General features: G+C 48.5%; 1 protein-coding gene across 5 annotated transcripts in view; it reads right to left on the bottom strand.

The window, feature by feature from the left end:
- The window catches only part of PDGFRA (platelet derived growth factor receptor alpha), a 50155-nt gene extending 23199 nt beyond the window's left edge, over nt 1–26956 (bottom strand). Inside the window, exons 1-10 of one of the 5 annotated variants that reach the window (XM_084759714.1) lie at nt 26787–26956; nt 16882–16942; nt 15283–15600; nt 10985–11245; nt 9936–10066; nt 6307–6478; nt 6021–6210; nt 3640–3755; nt 2076–2202; nt 314–507 (exon numbers count right to left, since the gene is read on the bottom strand). In XM_084759714.1, coding sequence (XP_084615840.1) covers nt 314–507; nt 2076–2202; nt 3640–3755; nt 6021–6210; nt 6307–6478; nt 9936–10066; nt 10985–11245; nt 15283–15600; nt 16882–16930 — 1558 coding nt within the window. In that variant the 5' untranslated portion in view covers nt 16931–16942; nt 26787–26956. Of the gene's footprint in view, nt 1–313; nt 508–2075; nt 2203–3639; nt 3756–6020; nt 6211–6306; nt 6479–9935; nt 10067–10984; nt 11246–15282; nt 15601–16881; nt 16943–22155; nt 22589–23222; nt 23347–24805; nt 25109–26006; nt 26324–26786 lie in introns of those variants that run through there. The other 4 variants (XM_084759710.1, XM_084759712.1, XM_084759713.1 and 1 more) reach the window with 4 other exon arrangements.
- Nucleotides 26957–27418: the final 462 nt, after the last annotated feature.

Here is a 27418-nt window from a genome sequence, read left to right as displayed (position 1 = left end):
ACACTCTTGTTCCAAGGAGCAAGAGACGAAAGCTTCTTCTTCCTCACTTTCCATGCCCACACACCAAGCCTCAGATCAAAGAGGCTACACTATTTATGACAAAAAAAAAAAAGTCTGCAGCCTCTGCAAACGTAGCTGGGTCCAGAAACGCAAACGACAGGTCCCGACAGCAAGACCAGCGTTTCAAGTGCACCCAGGGCTGGTTATCGGGTCTCGGGCCCTTCGCTACTATGTGAGCCCTGTCTGGGATTTCACATCCCGCCTGAGGAAGGGAGTGCTTGGCTGGAGCTGCCCTGCCTACTGAGAAACTCACTGGGAGCCACCAGCTTCAGCTCTCGGTTGCCAGTGCCAAGGTTGTTCTTTGCCAGGCATCGAACTGCGATGGTCTCTTCCACTTTGGCAAAGGACACTCGCCCCTCCACAGTACTCCTGCCGCGGCGATGGGACTCGGTGATGATGTTTGAGACATTGGTGGCCAAAACTGTCCATGAAGTGTCGTTATTACACCTAGAGAAAGAATGTGACACAAACGGAGACCTGATGACCAGGAGTCACAAAGCCCAGTGACTCTCCCACATTTCTGACCCTTGAACACATTTGAGGGTCATCACAGGTTAGCTTTCTCATTTTTTTTTTTTGCATATTCACATTCAAATTCATTTTCACCTGCTCAAGAGGAATAATCTCACATGGATAGCTAACAGTTAATAGTTTGTGGAGAGGGCAGATAAACTCTTCAAAATGCAGCTACCAATGCCAAATCTTGAACCTGTGAGCAGACTGAGAAGGCAGCATCAGACATGGTTAGCTACCCAAATCTCCCACTCCTTCAGAAAAGGAAAGAAAACCTTCCCTCCTCATCCCAAACCCCAAGAGGAGCTTCTAAGGGGTCCCTAAGGCTACAGTAGTCTTCTGGATTAAGATGTTAGATCTAGAAATCTAAGCACCCAAGTCACCCCACAGCCCTAGGTGAGGGGAGGAGCAGAGAGCTTAGCTGTCAGCAGAGACACACTCAAGGCACTCCGAACACAACTAGTTGCCATGGGGAGAGGTATGGACACACAGTTCACGGACCCATTTAAGAAGATGGAGGAGGGGCCGGAAATAGGACTCAGCACTGAAGAGCTCATATATGGCTCTTGTAGAAGGCCCAGCCTTGGTTTCCCAGCACTGCTGTTGGGAAGCACACAACCACCTGTTACTCCACCGGTGTGCAGGGGACCCTATGCCCTCTGCTGGCTTCTAAAGAACAGCAGTGTGACCAGTCAGTCACACAGCACTGCTTTCACTTCTGTTCATATTGCCAGTCTAGCCACTGGAACAAAGACCACCATAAGAAATAAGAAATGTGGGGCTGGAGAGATGGCTCAGTGGTTAAGAGTGCCACCTGCTCTTCCAGAGGTCCTGAGTTCGATTCCCAGCAACCGCATGGTGGCTCAAAACTGTCTATAATGTGATCTGTTGCCCTCTTCTGTAGATAAAGCACTCATACACAATAAATAAATAAACCTTAAAAAAAAAAAAAGAAAGAAGAAATGTGAGCTGGCCAGGGCTGGTGGTGCACACCTGTAACCCCAAAAGTTGGGAAAGCAAAGCAAGACAATTTTAAGTTTGAGGTCAACCGGGCTGCAAGTGAGACTTTGAGCTAAACATAGTCATACACACACACACACACACACACACACACACAATTTATGCGAGTGCAGTTAAATCCTTGAACAAGAATGGTTCATAAAATTCTCCTTGTCTTCACATTAAAGACAGTTTTAAAAGAGAAGTATAAAAAAAATGAAGAATAAAAGGGAAAAATAAAGGGCCTTTGAGGACATGCATGAACACACACACACACACACACACACACACACACACACACACACACACACCCCAGAAGATGGGATCCACTTTCAGAAACCTATTGTACAGTTTGTGAGTAAATGGAGCTTTTGGGTCAAGAAAGAATCAGTCACAAGTACAAACGGGGTCACAACCAAGGAAAGAAAATACACTCCAGGCCCTTTATGTCATGGAAGAAGCATGCTGGCCACACAAGAATAGGGAACATCTGGTTTCCATACTTCTTAATATCCTTGCAGATCATCCACTCGATGTCCGGAAGGGGCGTGCCTTCAGCTGTGCACCTCACAGTCTGTCCCCCGCCGGAGCCATGGTGGTCGTCCACGAGCTCCAGGATGGATGCGGGAACTGCAAGAAGAAGGGAGAAGTCAGGGCTGGGTAGTTCGTGTCTCCGGCCATGGAGGGACAGCCCTCCAAGGAAGATGTCCCCACGGGTTCAGACATGGTCCTCAAGGCACCATTTGTGTAAGGCAAGAAGAAACACTCCAGCTCGAACAGACGCACTCAGTTAACAGCTACTACAGGGCCAGTGTTTGGGGGCTTTGTGCCTGCACCATTTAAATTTGGGCTGAGGGCGGGAGAAGTGCCTGTGGCCCTTCAGTTTGAAGGGCATGGCGGATCCTCTAACAAATCTTTGCATTTGGGGTTGGACTAATAAGCATCGAGTAAAGCAGCCTTCGCCGGAAGTCACGGGGGTGGGGAGTGGGAACATCACTAGATTTTAAGGATACATTTGCCTATTTGTAGTCAAATAAGTTAGAGACAGGCCAGAAGAGGATATAGGGTCCCCTGAAACAGGAGTTAGGGATGCTTGTGGGCCACCACGTTCTGCAAACCAAAACCTAGTCCTCTGAAAGAGAAACAAGTGCTGTTAACCACTGAACCATCATCTATCTCTCCAGCTTCATGATTTACTTTTAAAACATGGTATTTAATCTAATAATAATAATAACCATTATTATTATTATTAGTAGTAGTAGTAGTAGTAGTAGTAGTAGTATTACTATTACTATTATTAAAATGATGAGCTGGAAATATACATCTATAACTTACTTTTACATACTTTGAATAATAATTTAAACTAAATAAAACTATTTTTAAAATATGCTTAAAAACTAAACTAAATAATACATATTTTAAATTTTTAAGTAAAAATTTAAACTAAATAACATATACTTTAAATTGCTTTTCTCCAGAAGTGTTTTAGCTTTCAGACCTTTCCAGAAGTTGGCTTCTAGTGAGATGTCTCAGGGAAGGACTCAGCCCAAGTATGTAATTCATTTACATCTCACACACGCCTTACAAGCATAAACAGGTGGTCATTTTACATAATATTTTTATATGCCTGAATACTTTCTGACCGGTCACAAGATGTCGGGTGAGGATTTTCCACTTGTGACATCAAGTGAACACTGAAAACGCTTCCGATTTTAAGCTAGATATGGTGACAGTGTGTCTGGAGTCTTAGGAGGAGGCTGAGGCAGGAGCATTATTATGTCAAGGCTAGCTTGGGCTACATACTTAGGCTACATCTAAACTATTTCTCTGATTAAAAAAATAAATAAATTTTCAGATTTTGGAGCATTTCAGACTGTTACATGAAGAACGCTCAAACTGGACCTGAGTTTGCAGGTGCGACAAGACGACCCCTGACACATGTCATTTCCAGTTCCTGACTCTACCCTAAGGTCTTACTTTTTCTCCAAGACTTTGAAAAGAAGAGCTAAGCTGCCGTTGGGGAACAGTCACCATGGGATAGCGTGACCTAACATGACGTTTGCATACCTAGAGTTGACAGCTCAAATGTGTAACTCTTCACGTCGTCATCGTTTTGAACTATAATGGTGTAATGACCACTGTCTTCTTCCTTAGCCCGGATCAGCTTTAACTTGCTTTGATACCTTAAGAGACAATAACTTCATTTTAATAAGTAGGAACTAAATAAACACCAGTTGTTTAAACAATTGCAGTCTTTGATGGAAATTTAATTTCTGAAAAAAAAAAAAGACTCTTTTCCTTGCCAATTCAATGTCTTTCCTAGAACTCTTAAAATTTAGCTTCCACACGTTGAAGGAGATCTCACTCAATAGACACAATAGAAAACCAAGTATTTTGAAATAAGCCATCTGCAAGAGCTACCGATTCTGGCAAGTCCTCATTTCTGAATGAGAATAAACAGAGCCATTGTAAAAGGAAAACGCTTAAGATGAAGTAAAGTGCGTGTTGCTCTAGTCTGAATTCAGTCCCCAGAACCCATGTAAGGAGTCAGGTGCCGGGCGCCCATCTCCAACGCAGGCCCTCCTACCGTGAGACGAGAGGGAGACAGGAGAATTGCCCCAAAGCTCTCAAGACAGCTAGCCTGGAATATTCAGCACAGCCGCAGAAACAAGAGAAACTCTTCCTCAACAAGGTGCAAGGCAACAGCTGACTCCCCCAAATTGTCCTCTGGGGCACAGGTGTGTGTACTTGCATGTGCTCTGTGCCTCTGTGTGCATCTGTGGTGTGTGTGTGTGTGTGTGTGTGTGTGTGTGTGTGTGTGTGTGTGTGTGTGTGTGTGTGTTTGTGTTTGTAAGTACAGAATTCCCACGTTTAGTTTTTCACTTCTTTATATAAAACATCTCAACATTTTTTTAAAAAAGCATCTGGGATGGAACAAAACTGTAGAAATTCTTGGACTCCCCACACCTCTGTGTCCTTATACATAAAATATGAAATTGAGTGCATAGAACACTTATTCTGGGGGTTCACTAAATGATATTAAACACGGGAAAGCATTTCATGGGCTCCACAAGAGCAGGACCTGTAGTGCAGGCGACGCTAGCTTTCCTCTCTGCCCACCACGGGGTTGGCTTCAGGACCAGACTTCCTTAGAGGCCACCCACGCACACCCACCTGCTGATGGCCATACGGTCTGGCCGTTCACACCCTACACTTGTTTAGCCAAGAAAGTCAGCACGTTTACTGGTTTTTAAGCTCAGTGAAGCCGGGTCCCGAGCTCACCTTGCACGGCCTGGCCTGGTCAGGAATGAAAAGACAAAAGTGCTGAAGGGCTCTCAATCTCAGGAGCGACCAGCTTTGCAGTGCCACTCCCCTGACAAGCATGCCTTGCCAGTGCTGGTTATTACCACCTGGAACTCCTGCTCAGACACATGCAAAATGTCAGCCGTGCCAGGATGACCCTGTGTCTTCCAGCACTTACAAGCTGAGGCAGGAGGATCACTATGAGTTTAAGGCCAGGCATAACTACATAGGAAGACCCTGTCTCAGGAAAACAAAACAAAACAACAACAATAATAACTACTTTAAATGGTACAGTGGGTCACACCTAAAACCCTAGAGGCTATGAGGCTGAAAGATTGTTGAGCCTCTAGGGTCAGCCTAGAGACCTTGTCTCCAAAAGAAAAAAAAATTTCCTCTGACTCCTGATTTCTACTCATAACTCAAAAGCTTCGAGAGAAATCGAGGTGCCCACTGGGAGAGCACTTGCCCAGAGTGCAAGGGACACAAGAGATCCAGGTCTGATCGACAGCACCATGAGCTCAGGAAAGCAACGCTAATTAAGAGATGAGCGCAACCTGCACGGTTACCTGGTCCGCTACCTAGACTGGTCCGGGCAGAAACCAGACTGAGGGCCATAGCAGTCCTGGCCAGGACAATTAGGCAGATAAAGCCCAGCCCGGACAGTCCCCACGGTCAGGATCCAAACAGATCACTGATCCAGATTTAATCAGACCCCACTCTCGCTTCCAGTGGGATCCTGGAGTGGGGCAGAGGTGCTCTCAGTGATGGCCTTTTGTTATACGTGGGTTTGTACGTAAATTATGTGTTTGCTGAAATAGGACGACCATCCAGGACTCTGTAGAGTCCAAGCACATATGACTCCCCAACTTTCTTTCCCTCACCTGTAGCCAGGTCCAATGTGTTTGGTTGGGGGGAGGGGATGGGGGTGGGGGGGCGGAACAGAACTGTTTAGTCCTCCCTTCTCATTTTGCCTTAAATACTTATCGGTGTATTATCATCAATATTTGATGTTATCAGGGAAGTGTGACCGTGGGCGTGGTTCAGCTCAGGTGCTACCTACACCCGGTTGGCTGATGTGTGGGTTGGCATCTCAGGCATACACACCAACCTCTGCATCACAGGACGCATCACAGGAGTGACTTTACCTTGTCTCCTGGCTCTTCTGCACGTCAGTGGTGATCTCAGTGAGATTCTCAATCAGAGTCAAGTTGTCCTTCAGCCAGGATATCCTGGGAGTCGGGTAGGCCTGCACCTCCACCACGAACTCTCTGACCTGATGTAAGTTGACAGCTTCCAGCTGGCCGAAGGTGGGCTTGATCTCAACAAAGCCTTTCTCTGTGCAAGCAAGAGGTCCCGTTAAACAGTCACCACCCACCGCACAGGGGATCCCAAACACCACCGAGGACTGCCGGCTAAGAAAACAGTAGGTACCGTGGACAGAAATGGTGACTTTCTTCATTTCCTTGACCTCCTTAGTGGCCTGGCGGGCAGCACATTCATAATCTCCACTATCTTTTACGGTGGCCTTGGGGACCGTCAGGGTGTACACCAGTTTGATGGACGGCCGTCTGATTTCTTCCAGCATGGTGATGCCTTCGTTTCTCTGCAGTGGCACACAAGAGCCCCGGCCTTTAAAGCCCCTCCTCCTCCCAGAGTGAGCCCTAATGTTGAGTTGTGAATTCTAAGCGATGGGCGCTCGGCGGGAGGCTTGGCAATTGGCAGGCTATGCATGTGCGGGAGCAGGGGTTACTTTGTAGTTTTCCTGTGAGCCTAAAGCTACTCGGAATCATAAACCTAAAGAATAGAAATTAAAATAAGAATGCAGGGGGAGGGGAGCCAACAAGCCCCCCCCCACCCTCCTCCCTGAGGACCTGTAAGCAGTTAATGGTTGCTAGGAGAGACAGTTTCTCCAGTGATGTAGCCACTGGTACATGACCCGTGCCCCTGCCAGGAACCCCTTGTTCATCCTTCTAGAAATCACTCTAATTAAGCTAATTGGGGCACATACAAACTGGAAACGGGCACGAAGGAAGGAAAGGGACGAGCTGGAAAGAAGAGGAGACTCTGACAGAGTGGGAGTGGTCAGAGAAGAGAGTTAATGATAGATGATTAAACAAATGTGTGTACAAAAATGCCGTAACGAAGCCCATTAGGTACAGTCCATCTATGATAAGAACAATAACCCCCAAGTCTAGATCCTTAAAAATGCTGTGCTTTAAGTTCCTATTAGAGGCAGGTGTGGTGGCTCACAGCGCTAATGCCGGCCCATGGCGGCCCAGGGACTACTACTCCCCTGAGGCTGAAGCCAGCTTGAGCTACATAGAAAGTTCTAGGCCAGGCTGGACTACAGAGTGAGCCCCACAAAACCAGAGACAAGCAGAAATTGAAGCTCTGGGCTGGAGCAGTTGCTTAGCGGTGAATCCCGTGTTCAGGACCTGTGAGGCTCTGGGCCAGTCGCCAACACTACAAAACAATCTTTTTTTTTTTTTTGCTTTTTGCTGACCATTTCTCTCCCAAGCTTGTGCTGGCTTTTCTTGCCTTCTGGCTGTTTGTTTAAAATTATATTTATTAAATATATTAAATAAATGGATTTATTAAACATAAATATATTGATATTATATATTAAGTAAATTTGGTTTTTTGAGACAGGGTTTCTCTGTGTAGCCTTGGCTGTCTTGAATTCACTTTGTAGAACAGGCTGGCCTCAAACTCAGAGAGATCAGCCTGCCTCTGCCTCACTCAGTGCTGGAATTACAGGTGTGCACCACTGCACCCTGCTCAAAACAATTTTTAATGAAAACTAAATAAGTGAAAGGACAATCAGTGTCTGTCTGTACTGTCCACTGATGGGAGGGACGGATGATGCAGAGTGTGATGGACGAACACTACTGATTGTTGTAAGTATTTATCTAGGTATGAAAATTTCTAAAGGATCTGTCTGTCTGGAAGCTGAGAGATGTGCTGCTCTGAGAAGCAGGTTTTCTTGTGTTCTCCACATTTAAAAAAATTTTTTTCAAGAAGTTTTCAGTACTTCTGTGAAAAAAAAGTTAAAGCATTTTATGTATTTGTGGGCCAAATGTCATGTGTTTCTGCTTAAGAATTATCTGCCCCTAATAAATGAATTATGGTTTTTTGTTTTTTGTTTTTGTTTTTGTTTTTTTTGAGACAGGGTCTCTCTGTGTAGCCTTGGCTGCCCTGGACCAGGCTTTGTAGACCAGGCTGGCCTTGAACTCACAGCGATCCGCCTGCCTCTGCCTCCCAAGTGCTGGGATTAAAGGCGTGCGCCACCACGCCCAGCTAATGAATTATGTCTTAATTTTTTTTTTTAAGATTTATTTATTTATTATTGTGTACACAGTGTTCCACCTGCAGGCCAGAAGAGGGCACCAGATCTCATTATAGATGGCTGTGAGCCACCATGTGGTTGCTGGGAATTGAACTCAGGACCTTTAGAAGAGCAGCCAGTGCTCTTAACCTCTGAGCCATCTCTCCAGCCCCATGTTTTAATTCTTAAAAGCAGTCTAGCGTGAAGAAAAATACCAAATAACTTGATCATGCACGGAGTATATACTAAGCAAGGAGGAACACAGTGGACTGTGCGTGTCCCTCAGTGCGTGTATTTCATAATGCCTGATGTAAGAACACTGGCTTGGCCTGGCGAGGTGCCTCAGTGGGTGAGAGCACTCGTCACGGGAGCCTAGAAACCTGAGTTCAGCCCCTGGAACTTATTTAAAAGCGGAAGGAGAGAACTGACTCCAAGAAAGTAGTCCTCTGACCTCCACACGGTGCTGTGACAAGTGTGCTGCCCCGCACATACACCAATAATAAATACACTTTTAAATGAGCAGCCAGAAGGCAAGAAAAGCCAGCACAAGTTTGGGAGAGAAGTGGTCAGCAGAAAGCAAAGATGTCCGATGACAAAAAGACAGGGTACAGAAATGTATACAAGCCAAGAGTAGGGAGAAGGGCTGGAGAGATGGCTCAGCGTTAAGAGTTTATACACTGGCTGTTCTTCCAAAGGCCCTGATTTCAATTTCCAGCAACCACACAGTGGCTCACAACCATCTATAATGGATTCTGATACCATCTTCTGTCATGTAGACACACATGTAAGTAGAGCACTCAAATATATAGATAAATCTTTTAAAACATAGGGAGAAAAAACGCATTATATATATAAGACATATTATATATAATGTATTATATATGAAATGCATTATATATATGATATATTATATATAACACATAGATCATATATAATGCATTTTTCTCCCTACATATATATATCATGGATTTGTTCCCCAAATATGACTGTATGTTGTGTGTGTGTCCTGTTCTCTGTGAGGCCCCCACCTACAGTATTAAACACCATTTCTGAACTAGATTTTTATATTCTTCATACACAGATCTTATAGACTCACTACAGCCATCAAAATAAATGCGACCTCACTCGAGAGGCAGAGGCAGGTGGATTGCTATGAGTTCAAGGCCAGCCTGGTGTACAAAGTAAGTCCAGGGCAGCCAAGGCTACACAAAGAGACCTGGTATCTAAATAAACAAACAAACAAATAAACAAATGTGATCTTATATAAAGGTCCAGTTAAGATGGGAGGAATACGTTCTGTCATACTATTGTGCAGCTCCTGTCTGTAGACTATAATAACAAACGCCTGGCAACACTACCAGATGCCTCAAAACCCCAAGGCATGGGAGTCAAGACCATGAGGATGCATGACTGCCTCCGTAAAGGGATCATAGTTGAAATCCAGGCATTTCCTGCTGTTCGGTGTTTTCACTGCTGTGTTGTAGCCGCTAACATCGCTATTTCTCTCCGGCTTTTCAGTGGGAGTCTGGGCGCTGCGAACACCCTGGTCCCTTTGTGGTCTTGTCAAACTCTCCCTGACTGAGAAACAGTAAAGGCCCTGGAGTCAAATGTGCCTGTTGTCCCGCTGAGGCCAAGAGCAGCTCAGGGATGTGCCCACCCGTGAGAAACACTGGCGTGTGGGTGCCACCACTCCTGTTGGGTTGGCTCCATGCACTCCAGATCTGGGGGTACCTACCACTTCTCCAGGGTAAGTCCACTGAAGGTCAACCACCTCATTGTTAAAGACAGCACAGGTCACCACGATCGTCTCCCCTGACTTGTACACAGTTTGCAGGGCTTCCATTTCCAGATTCAGTTCCGACGTCGCTATAATGAAATGACAAAGGGAACACAGTGTAGTGAGGATCTCGAAGTAAGCCTGTGGCTGAGTCAGGCGCATTTCAAATGGTGAAAAAAATCATGTGCAAACGACTGTAATCAAGACGAAAGTTGGAAAATCTAAGAAGCCTTGACTTTGAGTCTTATACAACTTGGAATGTAGTTATAATAGGGAAATACAAAATAATAACAACAGTAAAAGTCCATCTCTTTTAACCAGAACACCACACGCCTAAGCTAAGGCCTGGGCTCTTTCAGGTGGCCTTAAGGCACTGTCCTCATGGACTGCCACTCACCCACTCTGCCCCTCAGCTCTTCTGGCACCTCTGCAGAGCCCAGCACAAAATAAGTTTGTAACAGGACATGAGGTTTGGGTTTTTTTTGTTTTTGTTTTTGTTTTTGTTTTTGTTTTGCTTCTGCTCCATGTTCACGTAAAGTCCCCCTAAAAATCTTCCACTGCCACCCCCAGTGTGTAAGAGACTTCGCCAGTCACGCTGACCCTCACATCAAAGGGAAGAAGTTTAGCCTCTCGAACTAGAGTCTTCCTTCAACACTGAAATTGCTTAATTCTTAAGTTACTGAAATGAATCTAGGTCTCCACCCCCTGGGGTGGATGTTTGTTTCTTAGGGCTGTGTTGTCAAGAATGGCGATTAAACAGTAAGAGGCTTATGCAAGAAAGAATTCCTTGCGGTATTTTTACATGGAGCGTGCAGTCTTACACGTAGAAGCAAGTCCAGCCTGTAGTGACTTTTAAGCCTGCATTGTTACAGCTACAGAGGTCAGCCAGTATGACGAAGGAAGATTCTTACATTCCTAAACCAGAACCAGGTCTCCACTGCCAGTGGCTACAATGAAATTAAAGAGCCTCGGTTGCCTATTGCTCTCATTTAGAGAGGTGAACGTACCTTTCAATGCATAAACGTTGAATTCTCCGGTCTTGAACGTCCTCCCCCTGACGGTGGCCTCACAGATGTACGGCCCCACGCTGAAGGTCCCGTTGAAGCCTTGCCTGCTGTCGTATGAGGCAAGCACCAGCCTACCGTTATTGTGCAAGGTCACTTGGGTCTCCGGGTCTGTGGTGCGACAAGGTATGATGGCAGAATCATCCTCCTCCACGATGACCAAAGAATCCGTCATCCCAAGGGGCACAAAGGCCATGTCCGGGTCTGTGATTTTTAAAGAGAGAAAGAAGGCTCTATAGGGACTCATTCACTTTTACACATATATATAGAAAAAAATATCTCACTGGCAGCACCATCATCATCATCGTTGTCACCGTCGTCGTCATCATCATCATTATTGTGTTGGTGATAGGAATGCAACTCTGAGGCTCACACATGCTAGAAAAGTGCACTGGCATTAAATCACACCCCCAACTCAGCATTATTCTTGCTACATATGAATTCTACCATTGCACTTACATCCAAGAGTTATGCCACCAACGTTAGTTATTTTGACAAGCAGAAAGTAACTTTAAAATCAAACAACGACAACTAAATGCTGGTGATAATTAGAAATACCAGCCAGGAAGTCAAATCAAAACTTTGAACATTAAGAGGCCAGTTATAGCCCTTGTCCTTTTGTTTGTTTGTTTGTTTGCCGCATTCTTGTTGTGTTTGGTTTTATTTGAGACAAGGCCTGGCTCTGTTTCCCAGTCTGGACTGGAACATGTTTATGTGGCCCAGAGGGACCCTTATAGACCTTGAACTCATGATGACCTCCTGGCTCAACTTTTGTAGTGCCAGATTATAAGAATCTACCAGGCAGGCACGGTGGCCCAGGCCTGTGATCCCAGCCCTCAGGGAGGCAGAGGCAGGCAGATCTCTGAGTTCGAGGCCAGCCTGGTGTACAAAGTGAGTCCAGGACAGGCAAGGGTCCACAGAAAAACCCTGTCTCAAAAAACAAACAAAAACAACAACAACAACAAAAATAGCAAGCTAGTAACATTGACAGGTAGCACAGATATCTCTCAGGAAATGCAGGAAAGCTGAGGCTGGGGGTGGGGCAGGATTCAGGGAGCAGAGGCAGAGCAGGTGCTGGATCCCCAGCATGGATAATTAATTCCACAGCCCAGAGCCTTTCTTTGCAGGGTGTCCACTTGAGCTCCTGTGGTGAGAAACACTAAGCGGCTCAAGTACGAGTGGCAGGAAGTGGCCCAGAGTTATAACTGCCAGGAGAAGGTCCCATTGGAGTACAACACAGCATAGTGTTGGGTGCTGTTTGTACTGGAGGTGGGAACTTGGGGGAAAAAAATCCAGACTAATTTAGACAGACAGAAACTTGAGGAGTCACTTGTAACAAGCCTCACAATCCGTTCTGTCTCCACGGCATGAAGAAAGCCCCCCAGGATCAGACAATCTCATTGAAGGGACCTGTGTGGTGGTGTTGTCGTCGCCATCATCATCATCATTAATGTGTGGCATTATAGTGACATTCTCTATATCTACCCTCTTCACAACAAAATGTTTATTGTTAGAAGAGATGTTTCGGCCTGGAGAGATGGCTCAGAGGTTAAGAGCACCGCCTGCTCTTCCAAAGGTCCTGAGTTCAATTCCCAGCAACCACATGGTGGCTCACAACCATCTATAATGTGATCTGATGCCCTCTTCTAATGTGCACAGGTATACATGCAGACGGAAAACTATATATGTGTATATATATATATATATATAGTTTAAAGAAGAAGAAGAAGAAGAAGAAGAAGAAGAAGAAGAAGAAGAAGAAGAAGAAGAAGAAGAAGAAGAAATGTTTCAGGGCTTGCCATGCCAACCTGAGGACCAGCACTCGGATCCCCGGCACTCGTGCACACGCGGTGTGAGCAGGGCGTGTGTGGTAGCTCGTCTGTAATTCCAAGGCTCTTTGCAATCCCCAACAGCATACTTAAATTCCCATTCTTATAATTTGTGTTCCAACTAATTGAGTTCCAAACGCTCGAACCCTGTCAGCAAAGAGTTGCAACAAAAGGGGTGCACTAATTTCAGGTTCACAGAGACGAGCTGCCGGCCCCGATGCCTCAGTCTGGGGTTCCTTTCCGATGCTAATCTTCTCTACTGCTGAACACTACCAATACAGTGTGCAGGGAATGCCAGGGTCCTTCTCTGTACGGCCATCCCTGTCAGGAGACAAGGCTACCTACAGGTACTGACAGCTACAGACTGGCAACGGCTCAGGACAAAGGCAAGGTGGGTGGCAGACCGAAAGCGTCTAGCTCAAGCTCTCAGCTAAGCCTGGATTCTGGAGAAAGCACATCCCTCTGACCACAGAGGGCTTAACTGTCCAAGGCCTAGCCCCGTAGCCCTCATAACCTAAGGTCACAGTCCCCAGCAATGACGGAGGGCAACTGAGGTCCATGGGCAAGAAGGCCCACCCTCCCAGCAGTATAGTTAGCAGAGTCGAGCAGGACCACGCAGGAATCCTCCAACTCCCTTCCTAGGCCTTGCATCTGGTAAAAACCCTTGTATAACTTCCATCTTGGCGCCCACTTCTCCGAGCACACAAGATCCCATCATTAACATGGAAATTCCCCTAAATGTTAGTGACAAAGCCAAAAAAAAAAAATCCTTTCAAGTCACCAAAAATAAATGCGTGTTTGTATTAAAGCTGAAACTGGTGGACCATTTGGAAACCACCCTACTGAACTGTAAGTGGCCAATGCAAGGCCTGCCTGTTAACTCTGTCTGCTACACAAGGTGTGGCGTGGTGCCTGATTGATCCACTTGTAAGTGCTTACTCACATTGACCGAACCAAACAGAATGACTACATTTGATGTTTTTGCACCATCCCAGCAAAAGACATGCCATAGTAAAGACTTTTCAAAGTCAATAAAGTCCTGACATGCTGACAATCAGTACTTCTCTGGATGCAATCTCCAGCCTTCCACATCCCAGGAAACCACCCTGCTACTGGGTTATATTCCCAGCTACGAGTCTTTCTTTTTTTTAATAACATGTGTTGTCTGTTCTTTTGTTTATGTGTGAGTGTCTTGGCTGAGTGTGTGTCACTTGTGTGCAGTTCCGGTGGAGGCCAGAAGAGGGCGCTAACCTCCTGGACCGAAAGTAGCAGCTTGATGCAGCCCTGCATCCTAGACCCAAACCTAGGTCCTCCGCTAGACCTGTGGAATGCTCTGGAAGCCCAAGTCATCTTCTCCAAGCCTCCCATCCATTTTTTCTTGATTTGAAAGTGCAAATGATCTTTATTTAATTTATGTTCTGCTGGTCATAATGCGGGTAGACTCAGCTGCTTGCAAGACTGAGGCAGGAAGACTGCTTGAGTCTGGCAGTTTGAGGATAGCCTGGGCAACATGGCAAGATCTCATCTCAAAGGCAACATCCAAAAAACTGAGTATGGTAACGCATGTGTTTAATTCTGTGACTCGGGAGGTGAGATGAGAGGAGGATGAATTCAGGGCTAGCCTGGACTACATAAAGAGATCCTATCTTACTTTTTAAAAAAGAAAAAGAAAATAGAACAAGCAAGCTAAGCATGGTAGCATGTGCCTTTAATCACTGCACTCAGGAGACTGAAGCTGCAGGATTGCTATGAGTTGGAGGTCAGCCTGGGCTACATAGCAAGGTCTAAGAGAAGCAAGAGTCTCAAAGACGGATGGGCAGACAAACAAAGAGCCAAGGAGATGCTTACTGTACAAGCATGAGAACCTGAGTTCAAATCTCAAATACTAATGTAAAAACAAAACAAAACAAAACAAACAAACAAACAAAATATATATATATATAATGTATGTGTGTGTGTGTGTGTGTGTGTGTGTGTGTGTGTGTACACACACACCTCTGTGGAAGGTGGAGGCAGGAGGATTTGCTGGCTGCTGATCAAGGTCCAGCCTCAGTAACAGGTGAGTTCAGTAAGACAGGGAATAAGGTACAGTAAGGGAACAGGGCACTAGTGTTCTCTTCTGGGTTATGGAGAGAGACAGAGACAAAGAGAGGGGACAGAGATACAGAGAGAGGGGGACAGAGATACAGAGAGAGGGGGACAGAGAGACAGAGGCAGAGGCAGAGAGACAGAGAGGGAGAAGAGGAGGAAGGGATGGAGGGAAGGGTGAAGGAAGGGGGAAAACTGTGTTTTCTATCTTCCAATCTCTCTGCAGTGAACATTTACAGATTTTACATGTTCTACGACCCCGTGACACAGTGGCTCTGAGACAGGACAAGAAGCATCTTGGTCCAGGGGAGCCCTGCCACTCACCTGGCACATAGATGTAAATGTGCCTGCCCTCGATCTCGCTCTCGTCTGTCTGAGTGTGGTTGTAGTAGCAAGTGTACCATCCGGTGTGGGCCGCCGAGGCGTTGACCACTTCCAGCACCGTCACAAAGAGGCCACTGTTGTTCTCCTCGTTTCTGATGTCCACGCTGGGGTCCTCTTCTTCAGACATGGGGTGCTGCCAGCTCACTTCACTCTCCCCAAAGCATCTCAGAGAAAAGGATGAATTCAGCGCCACAACCTTCTCGTTCTCGTTCGGAAGGATCGAGGGTAATAAGAGTTGGCAGAGGGTGAGGCTCGGCCCTGGAAGAAGAAGCAGCCATTGAATGGGGTGAGCCAGAAGGGATAGCTTCGTCAGAGCACTGAGCGGAGACACAATGGCAGCTTATATGAACAACGGCCATTTCTATGTGAAGCTCTGTGCCTCTGGATGCCCATGAAAGGCCCCCCATTATAACAGTCGCTGCATCTGCTGAGAGTAGCAAGTGTTCCAAGGGCCTCAACAGCCCCACCAACACCCCCAGATTCACCCCCTCTAAACACTCAAATGGATAAAGGATGTCTGATTCCAATTCCATATTTCACACTCTTATGTGTGGCCATAAAATAACCCAGTGCAGCCTGGGCTCAAGCACATATGGGTTCTTTATCGCTCATAGGCCCTGCAGAAGTTTTCCTTGGTTTAAAAAAAGAAAAGAAAAGAAAAGAAAAAGTGGGCATGAGCTGTGAGAAGAGGGGGCAGGAAGATAGACCTAACAAAGCACAGAGCGGATCTGGGTTCACTTGAGAATCACACACTTTTGTTCACTGCAGCCCCCTCTGGCACCCCGTCTCTCCTTAATGCTTCCCAAAAACCAAAGCAGGGAGGTAAGGGTTTAAATGCACAAATAAGAAATAAACGCCAGGGATGGAGGGCCTTGAAAGTAATTCCACGCTTCAAATTGCAGTCTAGCTTCCCTTGTCTAAGGAGAAAAAGGAGACGCATTATGTCTTAATTATTGATTAATGGTCTCTAGTTTCCCTCAGTACCTAACTTTAGAGTAATATCTACCAAGTGCCAGGCAGGTGCTCCACCTCTGGGAATCTCCCCTATCCTCTTTTCATGTTTGTTTGTTTGTTTATTTTAAACACAGGGTCTCACTGTGTAGCCCTGACTCACTATGAATTTATGATCTTCCTGCTACAGCCTCCCAAGTGGCTGGGATTACAGGCCTGAGCCACCAAGCCCGGTGAAGGATGCCCAAGTTGTTATTCTATCTGAACATGCTCTAATCCGTCTGCTCCTCCTTTGCTGGAAGCCCATCCCGGGGAGAGGAAGAGCAGAGTGGGTAAGTTTAGACAACATTTCAATGTCAAGATTATTCACACCCTCAGAGTACTGATGGAAAGCACTTGTTTTGAAATGGAGTTCGTGTCATTCAGTGTACAGCACCAAAAGTCCCTGGTCACCCTAGAGAATTGTTGATTTCTTCTCATCCTCTTTTGTGCCTCTGTGCCGGTGAGAGGCCCATAGAGCACAAAGAGTAGCGTTAGCTCCCTGGGACAGTGAGTTAAGAGAAGAAGGATGCACGTGAGCATACACACCTGTGAGGAGACAGCTGAGGACCACAAAGGCCTGGTGGGAGGTCCCCATAGCTCCTGAGACCTGCAAGAGCAAGACACACCATTAGCCGAACAGAAACCCACGGTGAGCCAGCAGGTTCTCCTGCAGCGCGGATACTGAATAGTACCATCAGCAGACGCAGGTCCCAGCTTCAGGCCGACAGCTCGTTCAGTCAGACAGCTAAGAGGAAAGTACCAAAAAGCAGTGGTGGAGCCTCAGAGTCATGCCAGGGTCTGCAAACACTGGAGGCGGGGCGGGGATATGTGTTAAGGGCTTTCTCAGCATCTGATCTGGAGGAGTCTCTCCTTCACATGGGCTGTCACTTGCTTCATGTCACAGCTCATTGGGAGTTTGAATCGTCTTACTTTCAAAAAAAAGTGGTCCCTTGGACTGAAACAAATAATTTGACAATAAAGGCTGTTTTTGATGTATTCTAACCAACACAGACTAGAGATGGCGTCTGTGACACGGAGTCACGTAAGAACATGGGTCCCCAGACTGGGTTCCTATGGGACCAAGGCATACAGCCAGGCCACTGGAAGTTTGGAAAGCCCAGGAGAGGCACTTGAAGGAACAGGAAAGAGAATGGGAGCAGAGGCCCAGCATGGATGATGTACACTTTTAATTCCATCACCAGGATGCCAGGAAGAGCATCACTCATTGTCAAGGTAAGAACAGAGAGTCTATGCAGAGCAAATTCTGGGGAATAGAAAGGCTCCTTTTGGGAAATCTCTCCATAGGGGGATCCTCCATCTGTCCCCTCTGTGTTTCTTGCTGTGAGGCACAGAAGTGTAGCAAATAATCCAAAAACACACAGATGCGAGAGTGAGTGAGTGAGTGAGTGTGTGAGTGTGTGTGCGTACATGCGTGTGTGCACAGGTGTATGTGGGAACCAGAGGCGAGCATCAACCATTCTATACTGTTTTTTGAAGTAAGGTCTCCCACTGAACCTGGATCTGAGATCAGGAAAGGTCATCCCTTGGGTGCCCACTCTTTCCTAATACAACCTGCCCCTGACCCGGCTCCTTCCCTGAACGCCACAATTAGAAGACCTAATTGCAGGGTTGTGAACTAAATGTACTTAGAAAGATGCCGTCCGGCTTAATGGTCTCTGAGGATCTTGGCAGGTGCTGGAGGATGTAGGGTTTCCAAACTGCTGTGGTGACAGCCACAGGGGGCCCCAGAGCCAGGCTGGTTGCCTGATTTACCACAATTAGCAGTAAGGGCCTGTGTGTTTGTACACACAAATATCAACCTCCCACCGATAATCCACTTGGCCAGCTTCAAAGCAGCTCCCAGCGCCAGCTTGCCGGCTGGGGGGGGGGGGGGTTATCACATTCGCATCCTGTCGTTTCTCCATTGAGGCTCAGCTCGGCAGCCATGGATCTCTCAAGCCCCACTAAGCTCAAGGGAAAGAGACGGCACACTAAAGAACTTTCTGTCCCAGCCAGGCTCCAGCAAATTTCCTTCTGTGTGTCCAGATATGGCGGACTTGCTGCCAGAGAGGGTGATTTACTGGCATACAAGGTGGGCAATGGAAACAGGGCCTCTGAGGGTGATGATGGCGGGAAGACTGAATATCGACTCGTGCTGTGTTTGCTTAAGATTTCAAGCTCCAGTCTCTGATAACAGCAGCTCCCTGGCTAAGAAAGCCCGGTGCATTTGTGAAGCTGCGTGCCGTGCCGTTACTCATCTGAGACCCAGACAATCCAGCTGTGAATAACTGTAGCATGTCTGCCCCCACAGCGAGAAACAGAGCCCAAGGGGAGAGAAAGAGCTTCCCCCAAGCTTGCTATACTGAAGAACTCTAAAGGGAGTCTTGGTTTTACCGGTGCTTTCCTCACCCTGGAAGGGCCATTTCTTAGTTCCTCCCAGCCCAGGAACGTCCACAGGTCAGACATACAGATATAAGTAACTAAGGTTACAAAATAGGAGGCTTGTAGCGCAGTAAGTCAGTGCAATGGAGACTAAACACATTCGCATGGAGGAATAACCCATGTTATTTCAAAAATCATTAACAGGGTTGGTGAGCTAGTCCAGCAGGTAAAGATGCTTGCTACCAAGCCTGATGACCTGAGTCAGAGCTGCAAGACCCAAATGGTGAAAGGAGAGAGCAAACCCCCACACGTGGTCCTCTGGCCTCCACATGTGCACCGTGGTAGGCACGCGCGCAAGCACGCGCGCGCGCACACACACACACACACGAATCATATACACATAAATGCATTTTTTTAAAAGTTAAATTGCTTATTAGTCAGACATAGTGAAATACAGACAAAAGGATCCAAAGCTCAAGGCTAGCCTGTGCTATAAGAGATTTTATCACAAATAAATAGATAGATAGATAGATAGATAGATAGATAGATAGATAGATAAATGTTGTTTCGTTCTCCCACATCAATTCCATGTTGGACTTCAGCCTCCTGCCTCCATGTTCAGAACTCAAAAAGCATGTCACCGTTTGAGAAACAACCCAGAAAGCAAGATTGCCACCATGCTCGCTCTCTGGCAGGTGCCATGGTTCGGCTCCAACCTACTGTTCTCCTTCCTTCTCAGAAGACGCGATGCACATCGCATCAGAGGAAATTCTCACTCCAGCCCCGACACTGTCTATCCCTCAGAACCTAGGTCTTATCTCTACATTGAAACCAACCATTACTGGCTTGCCGGCTTGCCTCCCTGTGGCCTAAAAAGATCAATGGCCACAGTTTCAGTCAAAGGGCTCTCTTCCTGCAGACTGCTAAGATGTTAGATGACGCCAGGTCCTTTAACTCCTCCTTACTAAGAGAGTGGAGCCCTAGGGACTCCACAGTGTTTCCTTCTGCCTAGCGGGGAACTAGATGTGAGCCCCTGGCTGGTTTTGCTGTGACGATTCTGCAACATTAACTACTATATACCATCCTAAAACACAGAAGCGACTCTGACTGCGGCGCTGCCCACTCCCTTTCCATCCCTCCCTCTTCCCCCTCTCCCTTTCCAGTTCTTCCAGATACACAGTGTCACCCAGGTTGACCTTGAGCTAAAGATCCTCCTGCTGTAGGCCTGCACCGCCGCACTCAGTCATCCCACTGCAGACAAAAGCGAAGCCTGCTGAAGGTGACCAGGGACCACAGCATAAGTTGGAAAGTAAACCGGATGCAAGTAATACAAAGGCATTTCTTCTAGAAGGCCTGCCATTCCGCCAAGACCAGAGCTTCCCTGACACTAAGGGCACAACGCTCAAACACTGGACACTGACATCTACCCCACCCTGTCCCAATTCAACACCACAGGAGATGCTCAGCTCCAAAGCCACCGACGACGACCTTCAAGATCCAGATTTCCGAGGTTTGGTTAATTTCAGCCCTCCTAAGTTAATTCTAAGTATGAAAATAACACGTCTTGTTGTTTTGTTTTGTTTTGTTTTCCCACTCTCTCTTTACTCGGTCTCAAAACTTCATCCCAGGCAGCTTAAATACTGGTCTGCCATGGTGGCAACTTCTATGTTTTCTAGCCCAAATTATATCTCCCAGGGTCTGTACCCCACCAGGGTCTGTGGTGTGTTGATCTGCCAGAACACACCGTTAGATGTTCCAATAAGGGGTGGGGGCTGGGGTGCTTTTACTCCATGGCATTTTAAGGAACAGCTTGAATTCATCAGCCTTTCTGGTCTCCTTGCACCAGATATAACAGCAAAAGAATACAGGGACACTCTTCCTTCAGACTGTCACTAAATGAATAGAGCAAAACATCAGGGACTTGAAGTCACCGAGCCCACACACTAGGTTTACAGAGGGTAAACACCCTGCCCACTTTCTTACTGGTCTGCTCACATAAACACTGTTCATTATGTAAGTGCAAAAGATTAGCAATTAAGGCTTGGTGTAGCTGAGCTGTATGGTGCTTATCTAGCATTTGGAGGGACTGAATTTGATCTCCAGACCACACACACACACACACACACACACACACACAGAGAGAGAGAGAGAGAGAGAGAGAGAGAGAGAGAGAGAGAGAGAGGGAAAGAGAGAAACTACACAAATGTCTGAAAAATAAAATCTGTTCTAGGGTTGTTGCAGCATCTCCATGCTCCTCAAGAGCAAAAAGCGGGGGCTGTGGTTGAGGTCACTGCCTGCTCTCTGGATTCAATTCCTAGCACCCACAATGGCAGTTCAGACACAGGAACCTGACACCCTCTTCTGGTCTTAGAAGACACCAGCCGTGAACATAGTTAATGTACATATATGCAGGAAAAACGTTCACGCACCTGGAATAAAATTTTAAACTTTTAAAGAGAAAACACAAACAAACAAATAAACAAACCAGCAACTTCCCTACTGCTTCCCTGCTGAAATTTGCCAAGCCCATTCAGAGGTATATGCAGTTCTTGCAAATAGACAGCAGATGGCAGTGTTGGTTCAAGAACCAATGTCCTGGCAGTCTCTGAGCTGCAGGCAGCACTGGAACCAATTCTGATCTAAAATGTACCAACTTTTACAATCTCTTAGGTTGCACTTTTAGGTTTCGAGATGACTTGCAGTTGAACTCCGAGGCGTGGGAGCAGAAACAACAAAACTTTTGTCTGAAATGCCTAAATGTCCTTAGAGACCCCAGGAGGATTCGGTGAGGAATAACAATAATCGTCATCATCACCATCAGCGTTATTACCGTCACCATCGCCCAGACAGGGACCAAGAACCGTGTCTTGGGAGCCAGGAAGATAGCACTGTTGAGCAGGCCTCTAAGACTTAGCAGGACGGCCACTGGCTTTTCCACCCCTACAGGCATGAAGGCTACCTGAACCCTGCCAAGAGAGACCACGACGCCTTTCCCTGACACTCCATGGTCACTACCCTCACCCCCGCGGGGTCCATGCTGCCTGGCTGGTTGGAAACGACTATTCCGATTGCTCAGTAACACAGGGTCGTAAAACAAACAGGACCAGGCAGAGGGAGCTTGCACCAACCTGGAGCGCACAAGCAGGAGACTGTCCTTCAAGATCGTGCTGGGGTCGGAACCCCCGCCTCCCTCCACCCACCTTCTACTAAATTATAACGCCCCAACTTTCCAGCTCAAACCCAGACCTTCAACCCACCGTCTTCCACCAAAAGCCTCTGCGTCAACGCGTTGCCTGCAGGGAAACTCAAGAGCGACCCAGGTGAGCCTCAATTCTGGCGCACCCGGCTCCGCAGGGACCGCTCGACCGCCCAGGGTTAGTGGGACAGGGGTCGCGCTGCGGGAGCCACTAGAGGGCGCGGCAACCCCGCTGATCTTACCCACAGGCTCCGCGGTCGCCCGCAATTCAGACTCCAGGTCCCCCACAGCGCACCGCGCACCGCGGCTGGTTCTCCTGAAAGTTCCGCGCGCAGCGCTCCGGATTGCGAACCCCCCTTCTCTAACACACACACTCTCTCTCTCTCTCTCTCTCTCTCTCTCTCTCTCTCTCTCTCTCTCTCTCTCTCTCTCTCTCTCTCTCTCTCTCTCTCTCTCTCTCTCTCTCTCTCACACACACACACACACACACACACACACACACACACCACCGAACACCCTCGCTCCCTCTGGCTTCTTCAAGCCCCGCACCACAAGATCGCCACCAGATACGTGACGACGCGGGTCAGTCCGGAGATCCCAAGCCTCAGTCCTCGGAGCTCAGGGAAACCGAGGCCGCCGCACCCTAGGCTCTATACTCAGCGTTTGCATTGTTTTCAACTGCGACCTGAGAGGAGACTGGGTAGGGTGGAGGGAGGGGACCAGGTTTAGGGTTACAAGGGAGCAACAGCGCCTCCTGCAGGCCCGTCAGCGTCGCCCGCAGCCGCCAGCGCTAAAAGCTGGACCAAGCCCGCTGTCGAATTTGGTCTTGAGTGCCCACCTTGCCCCCTTTGTTGCCCTGTCCCTGGGCACCCCCTGCGTCCCTTCATGCCTCTAGCTTCTCTTCCTCCGGGGAAGGAGGAAATTGAAGTAGAAGGCCCGGAATGAGACTCCCCAAGTCCTTGGCTTTCTTTTACCCTCCTACCATCTAATTTCCCAACTGGTTCGCCCTTCGGTTTAAAACAAAAGAAAAAGACACTGAACCACTTCACAGGAGGAGGAGGGCGGAAAGGCACCGATGGGGACCAGGATCAGAATGCAGTCAGGAAAAGTTGCTTTTTCCCCGACTCTGCATCCCAGGCTGAGTCCTACCCTACAAAGGTCCCACCACCGTTCCTCCCCAAGGCCGACGCCTCCGGCCAACCCAACACTCAGGGTCAGACTTCATCTGTGAGTCACCTATCCAGCCTCCAGCCCTCGGTCTAGAACTGCCACTTTCCCGCCAGCTATCTTTAACCTGGATGCAACTCACTGAAAGCCAGAGGGGGTCCCACCCTTTGAGGCAGGGAAGCAGAAGGCTGGTCACCACGTCCCCAGGTCGCGCGCAGTCTAGGTTCTGTCCCTAGGAGGCAGAAACCTCGCCTGCCTCGGCGCGGGACGCGTTTGCAGCTGGAAGCTCAGCTCAAAGCCCCTCCCCCTGCATCTCTCCCCCTAGCCCGCGCCCAGGGAAGAAAGTCGAAGCCCCACAGCCCAGAGCTAGGAGGCCGGGTTCTGGGTCTAATCCCTGTGGGTCTCCCAGACTAAAGCAGAAACAGGGAGCCGTGGCTAGAACTAGTTGAGTTGAGCTATGTTTGCTCCCCTCGCGCGCGCGCGAGCTAATCCGGCTTTACTAGAGTCAATCCAAAAAAACAGCACCTCTGCAAGAGTTCTGAAGCAGGGGCTGAACACGGTGACAAATTGGTGTGGCACAAACAGTCATACAATACACACACACACACACACACACGCACGCACGCACACATACACACACTCCTGTTGGGGAGAATAAGGAGTCCTCATCAGGAGGAGTGTGGCAAAAAAGAAACCGAGAGGGAAGAGAAGATGGAAAGTCTTGCCCGGGGAAAATCAGACTATAAGAGAAGTTACGTAAACGCCAGTGCGATGGCAGTGGAGGTGCGCACCCCAAGGAACGCCTTCCACCCGGTGCCTCTGTGACTTTGGGCGTTAGTCTGATGAAGTGCCGCCGTGGTTTACACTACACTAGAGGCCTCCTCCGGCTCCGCAAGGCTGTGTAAGTCTGATCCGAAGCCTTTCGGGAGAAGCAATTCGGTCCAAAACATTGAGCAATTCCGCCGCCACGAAGCCAAAAAACCGTTTCCCACACCGCCCAGCCTGGGGCTTTTCTGGGCAGTTCTGTCCGACGCTGGACGGCCCAGACATAAAAAATGCCACCCACGCCCCCTCCCCAGCCTAGGTTCCCCTACGCACACCCTCGGGGTGGACTGAGTGACCGAACTCTTTCAGGCATTTTTCCTCACTTCCTGAGGTCGTACTTAGCAAGGCTGGAAGCTCCTAGCGCGGGTCCAGCACTTCGGCGGACAGACCGACCCAGAGCAGACAAACAGGCCAGCACTTCCTTTCTCGTCGAGGCCGGTCGCCAAGTCACTGGCAACTCCTGCACACCTGGCTGCGAAGCTATAGCTTGGTTCTGCTGCAAGCTGGGGGCCAAGCAATACTGCTTTGCTGTGCAGACTGCCCACACCCTTTTCCAAACAGAAAGAATCAGCGACTCCAGACATTTCAAAGCCAAGTGATCGCCGCCTGATTCCCCGGCGGCACTGCCGGAGTTCGTGTTGGGGGTGGGGGGTGGGGTGTTACTCTCACACGTTTAAACCGATTTCCTTGGGGGTAACGGCGTAGGAGGGAGGGCTGCGCGGAGACCGCTCTTGAGCGTCCCAAGATAGTGAGCTGGGAGAGAGAGAGAGAAAAAAAGAGGAACATCGGATAGGCTGCGCTTAGGCGGCCAGTGCCACGCATCCATCATCCCAAGGCAGAGGCACCCAGAGTTCAGTAGGCAAGAGACAAGGGTGGCTGGCCTCTCACCTTTCTGCTTACCTGCACCCACGTCTGTCCTTTCTTAGTCGTTTCTACCTTCCTCCCCCAAAAAAGCCAACTCCTGAAGGGCGGATTCTGCCTCTTTACTGCCTGCAGTCAGGACTAGCAACAGCCAGGTCCCCCCGGCCCTCCAGGAAAGACTCCGCTGAAGACGCAGGCAAGCAGAGTGGGGGTGGGGATTACAGAGCACAGTGAGGGCCCCTCGGAGTGCAGTTCGGAATTCCTCAAATCCCAGTTGCTGGAATGCGAGGCCAGGGCGACTTCTTCACTCGGGGCCAAATGTGTTTGTCATTATTCCAGATAGCTCGTCCGCGCCGCCGCCAGCGTCCGCCTGGGTGAGAGGCGCTTGATCCGAGCGCACTGCGGATCCCACCCGCGGGCTTCTAGCACCCAAGTGACTCGGTCCGAACTCTCCGAAATCCTCTGAGCCGGCACCCTTCGCCGCCCCCCCCCCCCCACGCCCCTCTGCTGGTCCTGCAGCCGCCACCGCCGCGCGGGGGTGCCCAGGGACAGGGCAACAAGTCTGGCCCCAGCTCTCTCCAGCAGCAGCGCCGTCCAGTAATTACGAGGGATGGCTGGCGCCGAATGTGCCCGGCCTCTATGCGAGGACCGACCTCCTCCAGCCGAGCCCTTCACACCTCCCTTTCTCCCGGCCCTTTTCCCGAGCCCTACTCGGTGTCCCTTTCCCCACACCTCTCCCGGTGCCCTCCCCCAAGCTTGCCGCCACACCACCCGCTACAGCGCGGTCCCGCCAAACCGCGGGCGACGAATGAAAATACTCATTAAAACCTGTCCTTTTCTAGGACCCACTGCCAAGAGCCAAACACCGCTGCTTCCACCCCCAATGTTACTTGGTGTTCGTCCCAGTATGCACAAATGCCACCCCCACCCTGGAGAAAAACCTCAAAAATGTAAGCCTAACAATTTCTTTGGGAGGCTATAGGATTGTTAGAAAAACATTGCTTTTTAAAAATAGGTCTGGAAAAAAATGTTTTATCCTTGGACTCTCTGACTCTATAGTTGCCCCCATCTTGGTGAAGTTTATTCAGAATAAATTAACTTTCTGGACACACAACTGGAATTCGGCTGGGTTTTTTCCCCCCTGGTTGCCCAAAATTTGAAGTTATTTCGCTTCTTCCAGCCCCAAGATATGATCAGGGACCTCCTTCAGAAACAAAAGTCACCGTTTCCTCTCCCTTACCTTCTCCTATGTCACTTGGCAAGGAAAATCCTATGCTCGGAGTAAAAAGTAAGCCCCAAGCCTCCAGCACTCGCCCGCAGCTCCTGTTTGTTTCTCTCCCTCAAGCTCCAACAGTAATGGGCTCAAACCCCGCATTTTGTAATTGATTCAATGTTATAGTCCATCCTCCTAAAACTAATCATTTGCTCAAAGTAAATAGCTGTCAGGAAATGAAGTGCCCCCCCCTCCTTGGCCTCTTCAAAATAAAAGTTTCCCTATGACTCCTTGCTCTCTGACTCTCCCAGGCCCCAGACCTCTCCTTTGCTTCTTGCTCTTATGCAATCAGGGGGTCTAGTCCCAACCCCCTGGCTTCAACAACAACTGGGGAGGGGGCGGGGAGAAGCAAACCAGATGGGGTTGGGGTGGCTGAAGGGGGTAGTGTGGACGTTCTGCCGGGAAAGAGGTTACTGAAACTACCGCCCCCATTTCCACAATGAGTTGGCCTCCCATTTGGGGGGGGGGGGGAGTACTATAGTTTTGTATTCTCTTCGGAGCAGAAAATACACGTAAATTTGCTGTTAATTTTCAAAACGAATATAAATCTAGAATTCAAAATTATGACCCTGGGGAGAAATTCTAACGCGGCTGCGTCGTTTTGAACTGGGGGGTCTTAAGGGAAAGTGCCGTGTAGTTGCTAATCCTCTAATGGGATTAGGAAACTGTGGCGTCTAATAAGAAGATGATGAGTTTTTGAAAGTCTTGAGTGTGAGGTGGTGTGCAAATAACGGTTGCTCAGCGTACCTTTGGGATGTTCTTTCGGAAGAACGACCTTTATCCCTTGGTACGACTTATCTGGTCCTGCCTTTGTTTTCCGGGTTATCTGGCCCTCGCTTCTATCTTCATATGAAAAAGTTCAGGCCAGGCGTGACTGCCACACGCCTGCCCTCTGCATCGTGATGGCAGAGGTTATTTTGACCCTTCTAAATTCCACTCCTCCAAGTCGGACGTACAGACGTACCCTACGAAAGCTTGCAGGATGATTGAGCCACAAACCGGGGAACCCAAGACTCCCGGCGAAGAGACAGTTGGGACACGGCGATCCTGCTGACGAGGGAAAGGGGGCGCTGACACTCCAGGAACCAAACCTGGGCGAAGCGGGGCTTCCCAGAGCGGGTGGGGGAAGGGAGGACCTTCGACTTGCGCTCTGTTTTTGAATTATCTTGGTTTGGGGGGGGGGGATGAGAGTAGTCCTTTATCTCCCCCACCCCCACCCCACCTCACACATCAAATACAAATGGATAAGGTGGCCAGGTGGATAACAAAACGTCGAATACCGATCGCCCTTTTCACCAGAAGAGTGGGCATAAGGCTAAGGCAAATCACCGAGGTCTCCCCCCGAAGAGCTGAGTGCTGTGCCTAAGTGGGACAGGCCC

This window comes from Acomys minous, assembly GCF_964271855.1.
Source record: "Acomys minous genome assembly, chromosome: 15".
Lineage (NCBI taxonomy): Eukaryota > Metazoa > Chordata > Mammalia > Rodentia > Muridae > Acomys > Acomys minous.
This window is presented reverse-complemented; position numbering and strand designations above follow the sequence as displayed.